Raw genomic sequence first — 13,761 nt, 5'->3', positions numbered from 1 at the left:
AGCAAGTTGATATCAAGGGAGAGGATGTGTGGGAGCTGTTAGAAAATATTAGAACAGATAAGTCCCCGGGGCCTGACTGAATATTCCCCAGGCTGCCCCGCAAGGTGACGGAGGAGATTGCTGAGCCTTTGGCTAGGATCTTTGAGTCCTCGTTGTCCACAGGAACGGTACCGGAGAATTGGAGGGTGGCGAATGTTGTCCCCTTATTCAAAAAAGGTAGTAGGGATAGTCCAGGGAATTATAGATCAGTGAGCCTTACTGTGGTGGGCAAGCTGTTGGAAAGGATTCTTAGAGATAGGATCTATGGGCATTTAGAGAATCATAGTCTGATCAGGGACAGCCAGCATGGCTTTGTGAAGGGCAGATCATGTCTCACAAGCCTGATAGTGTTCTTTGAGGAGGTGACCAGACATACTGATGATGGTAGTGCAGTAGATGTGGTCTACATGGATTTTAGTAAGGCGTTTGACAATGTTCCACATGGTAAGCTTCTTCAGAAGGTCAGAGGGCATGGGATCCAGGGAAGCTTGGCCATGTGGATTCAGAAATGGCTTGCCTGTAGAAAGCAGAGAGTTGTGGTGGAGGGAGTGTATTCAGATTGGAAGGCTGTGACTAGCGGTGTCCCACAAGGATCGGTTCTGGGACCTCTGCTTTTCGTGATTTTTATTAATTACTTAGGTGAGGGGGTAGAAGGGTGGGTTGGCAATTTTGCAGATGACACAAAGGTTGGTGGTGTTGTGGACAGTGTAGGGGATTGTCGAAGATTGCAGAGGGACATTGATAGGATGCAGAGCTGGGCTGAGAAGTGGCAGATGGAGTTCAATCCGGAGATGTGTGAGGTGGTACACTTTGGAAGGATAAACTCCAAGGCAGGGTACAAAGTTAAAGGGAGGATTCTTGGTAGTGTGGAGGAGCAGAGGGATCTGGGGGTCCATATCCACAGATCCCTGAAAGTTGCCTCACAGGTAGATAGGGTAGTTAAGAAAGCTTATGGGGTGTTAGCTTTAATAAGTCGAAGGATCGAGTTTAAGAGCCGCGAGGTAATGATACAGCTCTATAAAACTCTGGTTAGACCACACTTAGAGTACTGTGTCCAGTTCTGGTCGCCTCATTATAGGAAGGATGTGGAGGTGGTGGAAAGGGTGCAGAGGAGATTTACCAGGATGCTGCCTGGCTTAGAGAGTACGCATTATGAGGAGAGTCTAAGAGAGCTAGGGTTTTACTCTTTGGAGAGAAGGAAGATGAGAGGAGACATGATAGAGGTGTACCAAATATTAAGAGGAATAGATAGAGTGGACAGCCAGCGTCTCTTTCCCAGGGCACCAGTGCTCAATACAAGAGGGCATGGCTTTGAAGTAATGGATGGGAAGTTCAAAGGAGATATCAGACGAAGGTTTTTTTACCCAGAGAGTGGTTGGGGCGTGGAATGCGCTGCCTGGGGCGGTGGTGGGGGCAGGTACATTGGTCAAATTCAAGAGGTTACTAGATAAGCATATGGAGGAATTTAAAATAGAGGGATATGTGGGAGGAAGGGGTTAGATAGTCTTAGGCAGGTTTAGAAGCCATCACATTGTGGGCCGAAGGGCCTGTATTGTGCTGTACTGTTCTATGTCCAACTTCTTTCCTAACCGGGGCTTCCCCCTGACTATGGTCGAGAGAGCTCACACCCATATCTCTGCCATATTCTGCAACTCCACTCTCACCCCCACCCCTCCCAGACCCATCAGGGATATGGTCCCTCTTGTCCTCACATTTCATCCCACCAGCCTATGTATCCAACACATCATTCTCCACCACTTCCACCATCTCCAACGGGACCCCACCACCAAGCACATCTTCCCTTCCCCACCCCTTTCTGCCTTTCGCAGGGACCACTCTCTCCACGACTCCTTAGTTCACTCCTCACCTGTCCCACTCCCACCCGGAAACTTTCCACTGCCCCTGCCATAGGTGCAACACCTGCCCCTACACCACCTCCAGGGACCCAAACAGTCCTTTCAGGTGAGACAGAGATTCACCTGCAACTCCCTTAATATCATCTACTGCATTCAGTTCTCCAAGTGTGGCCTCCTCTACATTGGCGAGACCAAACACAAACCAGGTGACCGTTTCACAGAACACCTGCGCTCTGTCCCTAACCACGACCTGCATCTCCCCGTTGCCAGTCACTTCAACTCCCCCCCCCCACACTATCACTGAGATGTCAGTCCTCGGCCTCCTCCACTGCCGGGAGAATTCCAAGCGCAAACTGGAGGAACAGCACCTCATTTTCCATCTTGGAACCTTACAGACTAACAGTGTGAACATTCAATTCTCCCACTTTAAGTAATCCCCACCCGCCCCCCCACCCCCCACCCCCAACCATGCATCTTCTTTTCTTCCCTTTCCTGGCCTCTCTCTCTTTTTACTGCCCACTTTTTTCTTTTTTTTCCTCCTTTCCTTTGACCCATCCCCCGGTGGATCTGCTCTCCCCCCTCCCCCACACCTGCCCATCACTATCTCTTACCTGCATCTACCTATCACACCCTGTGCCCACCCCACCTCCCCTCTCTTGTCCACCTATCACTGCTCTGCTTTCCCCTCCTATATATTGGGCTTCCCCTTTTCCTATCTTCAGTCCTGAAGAAGAGACCTGACCCGAATCGTTGACCGCCTGCTTTTCTCCACGGATGCTGCCTGGCCTGCTGAGTTCCTCCAGCATCATTGTGTCTTTAAGCTAAAGGATGTCATGATCAATAATATGTTAGGTCAGCACAGTGCAGTTCTGATCACAAATGCAAAGGAAGAAACTCAAATCTTTTGGAAAAGTGCAGAGATGAGGCAAAAAGCTGATTCCTAATATTCCTAACATTAGAATTGAGAAGTTTGGATTCTTCATTCTAGAGGGGACGTGTCTGAGAGGCTCCCTGAAACAGCACACTGAGAAACATCAGGGAAATGACAAGTCAGAAAATTAAATTTCAAAAGCAGGTCAACCACTCACAATTTCAAACAAATAAAACAACAAATTTAGGATTAATGTTAGGAGGGGCAATCAGATTTCCAGCATTTGCAGTTTATCTGATTATAAGGTGTAATCACAGCATGGAATCAAATTTCAGTTGCAGTAAAAGCCCTGAAATTGGTTAAGAAGCAAATGGATGCTTTATTGAGAAAGAAAAATGCCTTCTTTGACAGAAAATCTTGGACTGATTGGTCTTTCTCACCCACAATTATCATCTTCGAAGGGGTGGTAACCCTGAACATGCTGTTGGCTTAGTAATTTTATGAAAATGTTAGAATATATTGTAAACATGAGAGATATAGTCCTAGAATCCCTCTGATACTGATGGAAATAGGCCCTTCAGTCCATGGAGTCTCTGCCAGCCATCAAACACAGGGCTGCGTTATGAGGATTATTCTGGCAGAGCACAGCTTTGTGCAAATAAATGAAAATATGAACTATACAGAGACAGGTCTCTACTACTGGCAGTTTGAATATTCGACTGAACAACACCTCCTATTGTGTTCCTTTTGAAAAGTCCTTTGTTGCTGTGAATGAATAACATATTAGCATGCTGTGAGCAGTTATTATGGAGCGGTTATTTATGTTATCACAAAAATCACTGAAACTTACTGGCTACTGCATTTTACCTTTCTCCTTTCAACTATTATTTTATTGACTTGAAATTGTTCGATTCTGCTTCCGGCCTATTTCCTCAAATGAAGCTTGCATGCAAATCATGACCTTTACTCACACTTCTTGGAAGCTGATCTGAAACAATATCAAGATTTTTGATGACACTAAATAATTGAATGTACAGATTGACTTACTGGAATGTGTGCGCAGGTGACCTGACAATGCATCTCTGCGTCGACAGGCATAATTACAGAGGTGACATTTGAAGGGTTTTTCACCAGTGTGAAGTTTTATGTGGCGCAGGAGATTCCCTTTCTGAGTAAAGGATGCTCCACACTGATTACAGTGAAATGGACGCTCACCTGCAAAAGCAAAAATGTTAAATTAATATTAATGATTTAATAAGTTCTCCCATTTTACATATACACTTATGTGGTATTTTGGGGAGATAATTGCGGAAGATAATGAAATTATCAGTATCTATTATTATTAACATCTTCCTTGGAGAATAAAAGCAGTCATGAATAGGAGTGTGGTAATTTGCCAGTTATGTTCCTGGAAGTACACCTAACCCCAACCTCTCTTTGCCTTCAATGAGCTGCCACCTATTCATTGCTAATACAAAGAAAAAAAATCATGGCAAGTGAATGCCTGAGCTACCAACACGTTCATACTTCAAATGGTAGGTACATGAATTTGTAAGATTAATGCTTACATCTCAGGGCATTGGCAATGGATCAGGAACATGCTCTGATGCTAGTCAACATGAGTATTACTTCAACCAACAGAAGTAGCCTTAAGCCAGAATTTCATTCTGACTTGCTGTGTTTATCTTAGATGTGAATGGGTCTCATCAGGCTCACGAGAATCCAAAGACAGCAACATTCTCATAGGCTCTGCCTTTCTCAAATTTCCATTGAGCTGTTAAGTGGAGGCCCAGTTTAATGAGAGAGATGAAACAAACACCTTATTCTTTTTACCATGCTTATATAGACCACATCTTGCCAGCAGTGAAACTTTGGTTATCCTAAAATTTAGTAATGGTGCCCTAGAATTTTTTTTTGCAGTCTTGTTCATTATGAAAAAAGATATTCATTAATCACAGCTAGATGGCAGAATTCTGACTATCTGTAACACCTGGTGAAACTAGGTTATTTCAAGTCTTCACTTGTCTTCAGTTGAACTCACAACAACTGTGCCAGATAAAACACTCGGTAGCAAGGGGAAGTTTAAGTTGCATCCATCTGTCTTGTAATAGGTGAATTGCAATGCAATGAAGTACTGTAGCATAGTGGTGGTGATGGACAACTGAGACCAGGATAAAAATAAACTTTAAAATGCTTCAAAATTATGGATTCCAGAAGTTTGGTCTTTCCTGACAAACTTCCTAGTATGGTTACAGCTGAGTACACAAAGCCATGCATTAATTACAATTTCATATCAACTAATCCAAGGAGAAAGTACTGGCTGTAGAATTTTGTTTCTTATTTTCAACATGGACATTAAGGTCAAAGAAAATGGAGGACTGGAGCTTTGGAATCACCAGGGCACAAAGGAGCAAAGTTTTGATTTTACATTGAGGGGGAAAATCGCATGGTGGCACTGAACGTGACGCCTGCTGGCAACAAACACCAAGCTGCGAAAAGCACCCTTCTTAGTAGCAACTTGTAAAAACGACACTGGCAAAGACTGTCTTCCATTGGCTCTTTGTTCAGAAGTTATCCAGTGATGAACATCACAAGGAAACAAGTGCACTTTCCACTGGTCATTGTAAAGTGAAATGGCCAGGAAGCATAAATCTCATCAAAAGCTATGACATGGCTTTGCTAGAAGCTGTGGAGAAGCGCATGGTTCATACTCTAATCCTAACCCTAGTACATACAGCTCCCACAAAGATATGACATGGGTAAAAGGATATTCTGTATTCAGAAGTAAAATCATTAAAATAACACTGAAGTGTGATATTTGTTTATATGTTATGCATTTAAATTGGTTCCACCGTACTATGATATTATTGTCTTTTACTTTAAATTTAGTAACACCAATTACCAGTGTGGCTTCGCTTGTGTACCATGAGGACATTTGGCCCAACACATGACAGTCCACAGATATCACATGTCAGTTTTCCATTAGATGCTCTAATACCATCGGCTGTAGATGACTGACTGCTGAAGTGATCACCCTCATAGCCTTCATTCTCCACCAAGCAACTGCTGCTGTTGGCTCCTCCATACTCCCCAGAGTGACAGCCTTCTTCCCTGAGATCAAGAGCTTCTTCACCTTCATCATAAACAGGCTTCACAGCACCTGTTGTAGAATAAGCAAGAAAATAACTTGCAGCTTTAAGTGAATAAAATTTGGGTTAAAATTAATTTCTTTTAATAGTTTTAATGGCTCCACAATAAGCAACAAACGTGTCACAAACTGTACACATCTCCTCTGTGCTAAATGTTCAGAAATTACTCAAATTCAATATTCCAATAAAGCTCACACAGTATGCCAACTCAGCAAATTTCCTAATGCGTGTGTCCAGTGGGAGACACTTATGACAGGAATATGTAAGTAGAAAATTTGTTCTGAATGGTTTTATTTTCAATTAAACAAACTGTCTAAAAGAAGGATGGATGTTAGAATGAATTGTACTCCAGTCCTTCACTCCTGTAACCTGGGTTGAAATTCTGTCCAGACAGAGTCATAGAATCATACAGTGCAGAAACAGGACCTTCGTCCAACATGTCCACGACAACCATCAAGTACCCTCCTATACTAACCCTATTTACCAGATAGTTGGGGTGAAAACTTCCTTCATTTGATGAGCCAACTACTGCAAAGTGTTGGGAGAGTCTCACTCCAAATTCTATTCAGCCATCATCCAAAAATTCTGGCATTAGGCTGACAACCTCAATCAAGGATATGGTGCGAGAAACTGGGGCTGTCACCTTGATGCAGCCTGGGCTGTTCTTCAGATACCAGCCCAAGGTTAAAGACACTTTAGAATGAGATTTACTCTGCTTCCCAATTATGAGAGTGTTTTATGGGTCCCAAATATGAAATAGCCCCATATCCCAAACCACAAGTGCTAAACACACTGAATAAATGCTTTACCTGTTCAGCAAGTATAACCACAGAACATAATCAATAGACTATTCCAATTATTTATATTAATAAACATAATTAAATCATAAATATAAAATGAGAATGCGATGATGTAGCATGAACTCGGTACCAGCTTAGTGGTGGACAATGTGCGATTCCACCACAGTGCTGAGATATTGCTCTCAGCTGCACTGTTATCTTGAATAAAGACCAGGATGGATGCTGTCCAGAGAATTTGGCAGTTCCCTTAGACTTGAGGGTAGCCACACAACCACCTGTCCTCTTGGTCACGCTTGGCTCATAGCCCAAGAAATCTAAGGGATGGTAGTGGAAACCAAAGGAATTCACATTTTGATAAGAATGTTTACCCAATGTATAATCAAACCACCACCACAAGTTCAGGTATTCTGACTCATTTCAGTATCCAAGGAAGAGGTCGACAAATCAACTCAAAACTCAACTATTTCTCCCACTCAATTCACTGTAGTCCACTACCTGCTTTGGATGTGTGCAAATGAACATCAGATGTTGACTGATTAGAACTTGCATGCAATCTCCACCCTTCCTATCCCCAGTACCACTGTGGTCAAAAAGCCAACTGACACTCTCTCTAATGGCTTTATGTGAATAATAAGTTCTCAGGCAGGGTAATAGAGGATGCACAAACAGCGGTGGTACCTACCAACGATCTGAGCAAAGGAGAGTAAAAAAAAAATCAAAGAAATAGCAGAACCAATTTCTGACATAAAAATTAAAAGATATATATTTTATGAGGTAAGGTTTTATAAAGCTTTTGAAAAAGAACCAAACTGAATGAGTGCTAGAAATTCAAAAAACTGCAGATGCTGGAAGTCTTAAATAAAAACAGAAAATGCTCAAAACACTCAGTAGACTGGGCAACGTCAGTGGAGTGAGAAAAACAGTTAATGGTTCGGGTCTGAGCCCTCCTCAGAACAGAGGATTGTCCGACGAAGGGTCCCAGATCTGAAACATTAACTGTTTCTCTTTCCACAGATGCTGCCTGACCTGCTGAATATTTCCAACATTTTCTGTTTTTATGATAGAGTGCTGGTTGATTGCCCATAGACAAATAAAAGAATTACCTACTCTTTATCAAATCTGCTGGTTTCCCATTTGAATTTCCCTAGCTACAGTCTCACTCTCATGGACAATCCACAAAGGTGACAGCTCATATTTACATAGCACCTTCAAAGCAGTAGGATATCCCAAGACCCTTAGACCCTTAATAGGAAGATCAACAAACAAAATCTGACACTTAACTACACAAACAGATTTTTAGGCAATTGACCAAAAGATTAGTGTGAGATAGCTTTTAAAGAACAAGTTGAGAAGGACATTGAGGCATAAAAGATAATTCCAGAGCTCGAGGCCACAACAGCAGAAGGCATGGCCTCCAGTGATAACATGATTAAATTTGAGCAGTGCTCAAGAGATCAGAATTGGAGATATATTAGAGGGTTGCCTAACTTTTGGAGGTTTGAGATAGGGAAGAATAAGACAATGGAAGGATTTCAAAATAAGAACGATGATTTTAAAATTGAGTTGATGCTTAATTGGGAATCAATGTTTTAAAAAAGCAAAAAAAAATGCAGATGCTGGCACTGAAATAAAACAGAAATGCCACAGCTATTCAACAGATCAGGTAGCTTCTGTGGAGAGAGAATAAGAGTTAACATTTTAGGTCAATGAACTTTTATCACATCTGCAAAAGTGAGAGAATACACAGGTTTAAACTGCAGCAAGGAGTGTGGGTGGAGAGAACAAAGTGAATGTCTGTGATAGGGCAGAGGTCAAGACTGCCCAGCTGACACAAATACTGTTGGTGCCATCTCAGGGTAATGAATGATTTTAATCATAGCTGATCTATCTGGAGGAGTGGAAATAGAGGGAAATGAAAGAGGGCAGTAGAGAAGAAAAAAATGTTGGAACTGTGATGTGCAGTTACTGCAAACCTGAACATAAAAGAAAATGCTAGAAATACACAGCAGATCAGGCAGCATCCATAGAGAGAGGAAAAATTAGTTAACATTACTAATGGAATACACAGCAGAACTGGCCAGGTATGAAACAAACAGCAAATGTTGAGCTTCATATTGAATCCTAAGGGCTGCCACATGACTGGATGCAAGATGAGGCGATGTTCCTCGAGCAGTGTTGAAGGCCAAAGACAAGTTAGAATTGGAGTGGAATGGATAGGGAACTTAAAGCTCAGGGTCACTCTTGGGGGTTAAACGGAAACCGTCTTCAAAGCAGTCAATCTATCTGTGTTTGGATAGGAGATGATATTGTGAGCCGTAAATTAAACTGGAAGAAGTGCAAATGAATTGCTGCTTCATCTGGAAGGATTGCTCAGGTCCCTGGAGGATGGGAGAAAGGGAAAGGGAAAAAGGACAAATGTTACAACTTTTGAGGTTGCATGGGAAAGTTCTGTGAGAAGGGGGGCGTTGGTGAAGATGGAAGAACAAACCAGGGAATGGTTTCTTCAAAATGATGAAAGGGGAGGTAAGGGGAAGATGTCCCTGATGGAGATTCCTCTCATTAATCGTGTTGAAGGTAGCAGGGTGGATAGCAGAGACATAAGAGACTAGTTGCTGGAATCTGGAGCAAAACTCAAACTGCTGGAGGAACTTTGGGTCAGGCAGCATCTGTGGAGGGAAATGGACAATTGACATTTCAGGTCGAGACCCTTCATCTGGATTGAAAGATGGGAGGTAGCCAGAAGGTCAGGTAGAAAATAGGAAGCCAGTCAAAAGTGCATTGAAATAGTCAAGTCTTGATGTAACTTAGGCATATAGCTCTATGGAACTCTGGTTAGACCACACTTGGAGTATTGTGTTCAGTTCTGGTCACTTCATTATAGGAAGGATGTGGAAGCTTTAGAGAGGGTGCAGAGGAGATTTACCAGGATGTTGCCTTGATTGGAGAGCATGTCTTATGAGGATAGGTTGACTGAGCTTTGGAGAGAAGGAGGGTGAGGGGTGACGATAGAGGTGTACAAGATGACAAGAGGCATAGATCGAGTGGACAGTCAGAGACTTTTTCCCAGTGCGACAATGGCTAACATGAGGGGACATAATTTTAAGGTGATTGGAGGAAGATATAAGGGGGATGTCAGGGTTAAGTTTTTTTTTTACACAGAGAGTGGTGGGTGCGTGGAACACACTGCCAGCAGAGGATGTGGGGGCAGATACATTAGGGACATTTAAGAGACTCTTAGATAGCCACATAAATGATAGAGAAATGGGGGACGATGTGGGAGGGAGGGATTAGATAGATCTTAGAGCAGGATAAAATGTCGGCACAATATTGTGGGCCGAAGGGCCTGTACTGTGCTGTAGTAAAAAAAAGAAAAAAAAAAGTGAGGATTTCAGCAAACAGGTGAATCTCATTCAGTGCCAAGGGAAGGGGATGGTGTTGATGACTAGTGAATGGAGATTGAAGATGATGGATGTAGTTTTCCTCATATTAAGTGCGACCATTTAGAGATGGTGGAGGGGTCAAGAAAGGTGGTGGTGAGGTTAAATTTTGAGTAGTCAGTGTGGAGGTGGGTATGTCCAGCTCGGTTTACAGATGCTGTCGCCGAACAATAGAATATTGATGAGAGAAAGAAGGGGGACATTGGATGTAAGATGAGGGAGCTTAATGTTGGGGTTGTGGAGGGGAGGGTGGGAAGGGAGCAGGCAAGGGGACTATGTGCAGAGCAAAACAGGCATGCTAACAATTTACCCACTGTTCCCGTCAGATTGGGTTAAATGTATTTCCTATCTTGTATAATGGAGAGGAATTAGTCAGGAACAAGAACTGTTTCACTTCATTCTCAGCTGTAGCCACTGCTGGCAATGATGACATTTACTGCCCATGCCTGCTTCACCACACAGTAGTGGAGGGCCATCTTCATCTGTTTAATGCCTGCCAGGCACCTGCAGGGGATAGTTAAGGGCATGATTGGTATTGGTATTGGTTTATTATTGCCACTTGTACCGAGGTACAGTGAAAAGCTTGTCTTACAAACCCATTGTACAGGCCAATTCATTACACAGTGGAGTTACATTGAGTTAGTACAGAGTGCATTGATGTAGTACAGGTAAAAACAATAACAGTACAGAGTAAAGTGTCACAGCTACGGAAAAAGTGCAGTGCAATAAGATGCAAGGTCACAATAAGGTAGATCGTGAGGTCATAGTCCATCTCATTGTTAAAGGAATCGTTCAATAGTCTTATCACAGTGGGGTAGAAGCTGAGAACCAGCAGCCGCAGGGCTAGGACAGGGGTTTATGGTGCAACGAAGGTGATGGCTGTCAATGCTGAGGAATGGAACAATTTTCCATTTTTGGTCATGTATTTCAGCTTCAAGTACTCTCAGATCAGGCACAGCCTTAAACTGCCTAAACCACAATCTTACCAAAGTGCCTCGCATCATACTCTTATGCACACTTTAGAACATCCAACAAGTAAGGTTCACAGCTAAATTAGTATCAATTTGGCCAGGCTGTGGACAGCCGTGTGCTGTGGTTCTGTGCTTGGGAGAATGACCCAGGTTCACCGTTAATAGTCTGCATCAGACTGAAACTTATGTCCCAGAGCAGACACTACAGTGTGTAAGTTAACAGTGCAAGTAATTCTATTCCACATGACACCCACACATGTAGGAGTACAATGGAGACACAAGAAGTGGAATCTGGAGCAACAAACAATCTGCTGGAGGAACTCAGCGGATTGAGCAGCATCTGCAGGAGGAAAGGAATTGTCAATGTTTCGGCTCGAAACTCTGCATCAGAACTCAGAGTGGAGAGGCAAGGTGGCCAGTATAAAGAGGGGAAGGGGAGTGGCAAGACAGGAGGCTGAAGTGATTGGGCCAACGTCGACAACCAGCGCAGGATATACACAGGAGATGGCAGGGCATGGAGAGTGTTGTAGAACAGAGAGACATAGGGGTTCAAGTACATAGTTCCCTGAAGGTGACAATACAGGTAGACAGGGTGGTGAAGAAGGTGCTTGGCACACTTGCCTTCATCAGTTAGGGCACCAAGTGCAAGAGTTGGGACGTCATGTTACAACTGTACAAGACGTTGGTGAGACCACATTTGGAGTATTGTGTGCAGTTCTGGTCACCTAGATATAGGAAGGATGTCATTACGTTGGAAAGGGTGGAGAAAAGGTTCACAAGGATGTTGCCGGGACTGGAGGGCTTGAGTTATAAGGAGTGACAGGATAGGCTGGGGCTGTTTTCCCTGCAGCATAAAAGGCTGAGGGGTGACCTTATATACAGTAAAATCATGAGGAGCACAGATAAGGTGAATGGTCAGTCTTTTTCCTAGGGTAGGGGAGTCCAAAACTAGAGGGCATAGGTTTAAGGTGAGAGGATAGAGACTTAAAAGGGACCTGAGGGGCAAATTTTTCCATACAGAGGGTGGTGGGTGTGTGGAACAAGCTGCCAGAGGAGATGGTAGAGGTGGGTATAATTACAATGTTTAAAGGACATTTAAACAGGTACATGGATAGGAAAGGTTTCGAGGGATTTGGGCCAAATGTTGTCATATGGGCACCTTGGTCGGCATGGATGAGTTAGGCTGAAGGGCCTGTTTGCATGCTGTACCACTCTTTGACTCTATGACTCCAAATCCCTTAGTGTTGCACTTTCCAAAATGTTTCTTCATTTCAATAATTCTGCTCTTGTTCTTCCTTCCACAATGAACAACTTCCCATTTTCCTACATCATGCTCTTTGCCAACTTTCTGCCCACTCACCTATCAATAACTCTCTGTAAACTGTTTATATCATCCTCATAACTCGCCTTCCCACCTATTTTTGTGGTGTTCAACATCTGGCCACTATACATTCACTTCCTGCCTCCAAGTCATTCATAAATAATGTCCCAGCACTGATCCCTGTTGTATCCCACTGGTCACTAACCTGAAAATGAATCGCTTGTCCATCCTTGTTCCTTCCATCCATTAGCTGATCCACTATCCATTAAAATATGTTACCTCCAACATCAGGCTGCACTGAGATTGGATCAGTTGTGAATCCATTGATTAAGGTCAGGTTTTGAATGCTGTCATGTCAGAGATGTAAAATGGAAATGAATTTCTGAGGGTAGCCAAATTTTGAGAGGATACTGCACAGTCCCTCAAGTGCCATGTAAAAAGGCAGTGTACAGTGCTGGTGCTGCTCTCCTCCATGTCTCCTGCAGCTACTGCACAGTGAAGCTGGTATCTATGCTGCGAATCAGGGAATAACCTTCTGGCCATTGGTTGAGGAGGACCCTGGTGATGACTTTCTCTGTGCAAGACCCCTCTGCAGTTTCCACTGTTGTATTAATCTCCTTTCTCAGTCTCTGTGGTCCCCTGGCATGTCCTCCTCTTCCCAGGCTGTGAAGTTGTGCCTGAATTTCCTCTCCACCAAATTTTAGAAATTCAGCAGGGATACCATCTGCTCCCGAGGCATTGTTTATCAGCTGACCTCTGGCCATCTCACAAATACTATTCCCCAGCAGTTTCCTGACAACTGAATTAGTCTATGATGCTAAACTGTGGAATAGGTATTCCACCACACTTGATGAAGAATGCTGCAGAATCCACAGGGATTCTGCTACAGAATCCAATTCACTGTTGAAGGGCCCTTACACCAAACATTCACAAAACAAATGTCCTCTATCAACATATAACAATACCCTCCAACAATACAGGACCACACCAAGACCTTGGAAAATGTGAAGCATTTCCCACATTTTGGATGCCTTGAGTGTGGCAGCACAGTCTGAGGAAAAGGATGTTTGAAGATCATGGTTCAAATCCAGCAAAAGGTTCATGGTCCACCAGGCAGCAGTGATCCCCACCATTCTGTACACTTCTCAGAGGTGGACTACCAATGCCAGACAGCTCAAACCACTGGAGAATATCATAAACAATGGAAAGTACTCAAGCTGTGCTTGACGTGCTGTTGTATTGTTGTACTGTTGAAGCACAGCTCAAACACCATTTATAAATTCGTAGATGACACCAATGTTGTTGGTAAGATCTCAG

General features: G+C 43.3%; 1 protein-coding gene across 2 annotated transcripts in view; it reads right to left on the bottom strand.

Moving 5' to 3' along the window:
* The window catches only part of LOC127583066 (zinc finger protein Aiolos-like), a 153,954-nt gene that overhangs the window by 65,469 nt on the left and 74,724 nt on the right, over window positions 1-13,761 (bottom strand). Inside the window, exons 4-5 of one of the 2 annotated variants that reach the window (XM_052038792.1) lie at window positions 5,669-5,926; window positions 3,814-3,981 (exon numbers count right to left, since the gene is read on the bottom strand). In XM_052038792.1, coding sequence (XP_051894752.1) covers window positions 3,814-3,981; window positions 5,669-5,926 — 426 coding nt within the window. The remainder of the gene's footprint in view (window positions 1-3,813; window positions 3,982-5,668; window positions 5,927-13,761) is intronic. The other variant, XM_052038794.1, reaches the window with a different exon arrangement.

This window comes from Pristis pectinata, chromosome 25 (genome assembly GCF_009764475.1).
Source record: "Pristis pectinata isolate sPriPec2 chromosome 25, sPriPec2.1.pri, whole genome shotgun sequence".
Taxonomy (NCBI): Eukaryota; Metazoa; Chordata; class Chondrichthyes; order Rhinopristiformes; family Pristidae; genus Pristis; species Pristis pectinata.
This window is presented reverse-complemented; position numbering and strand designations above follow the sequence as displayed.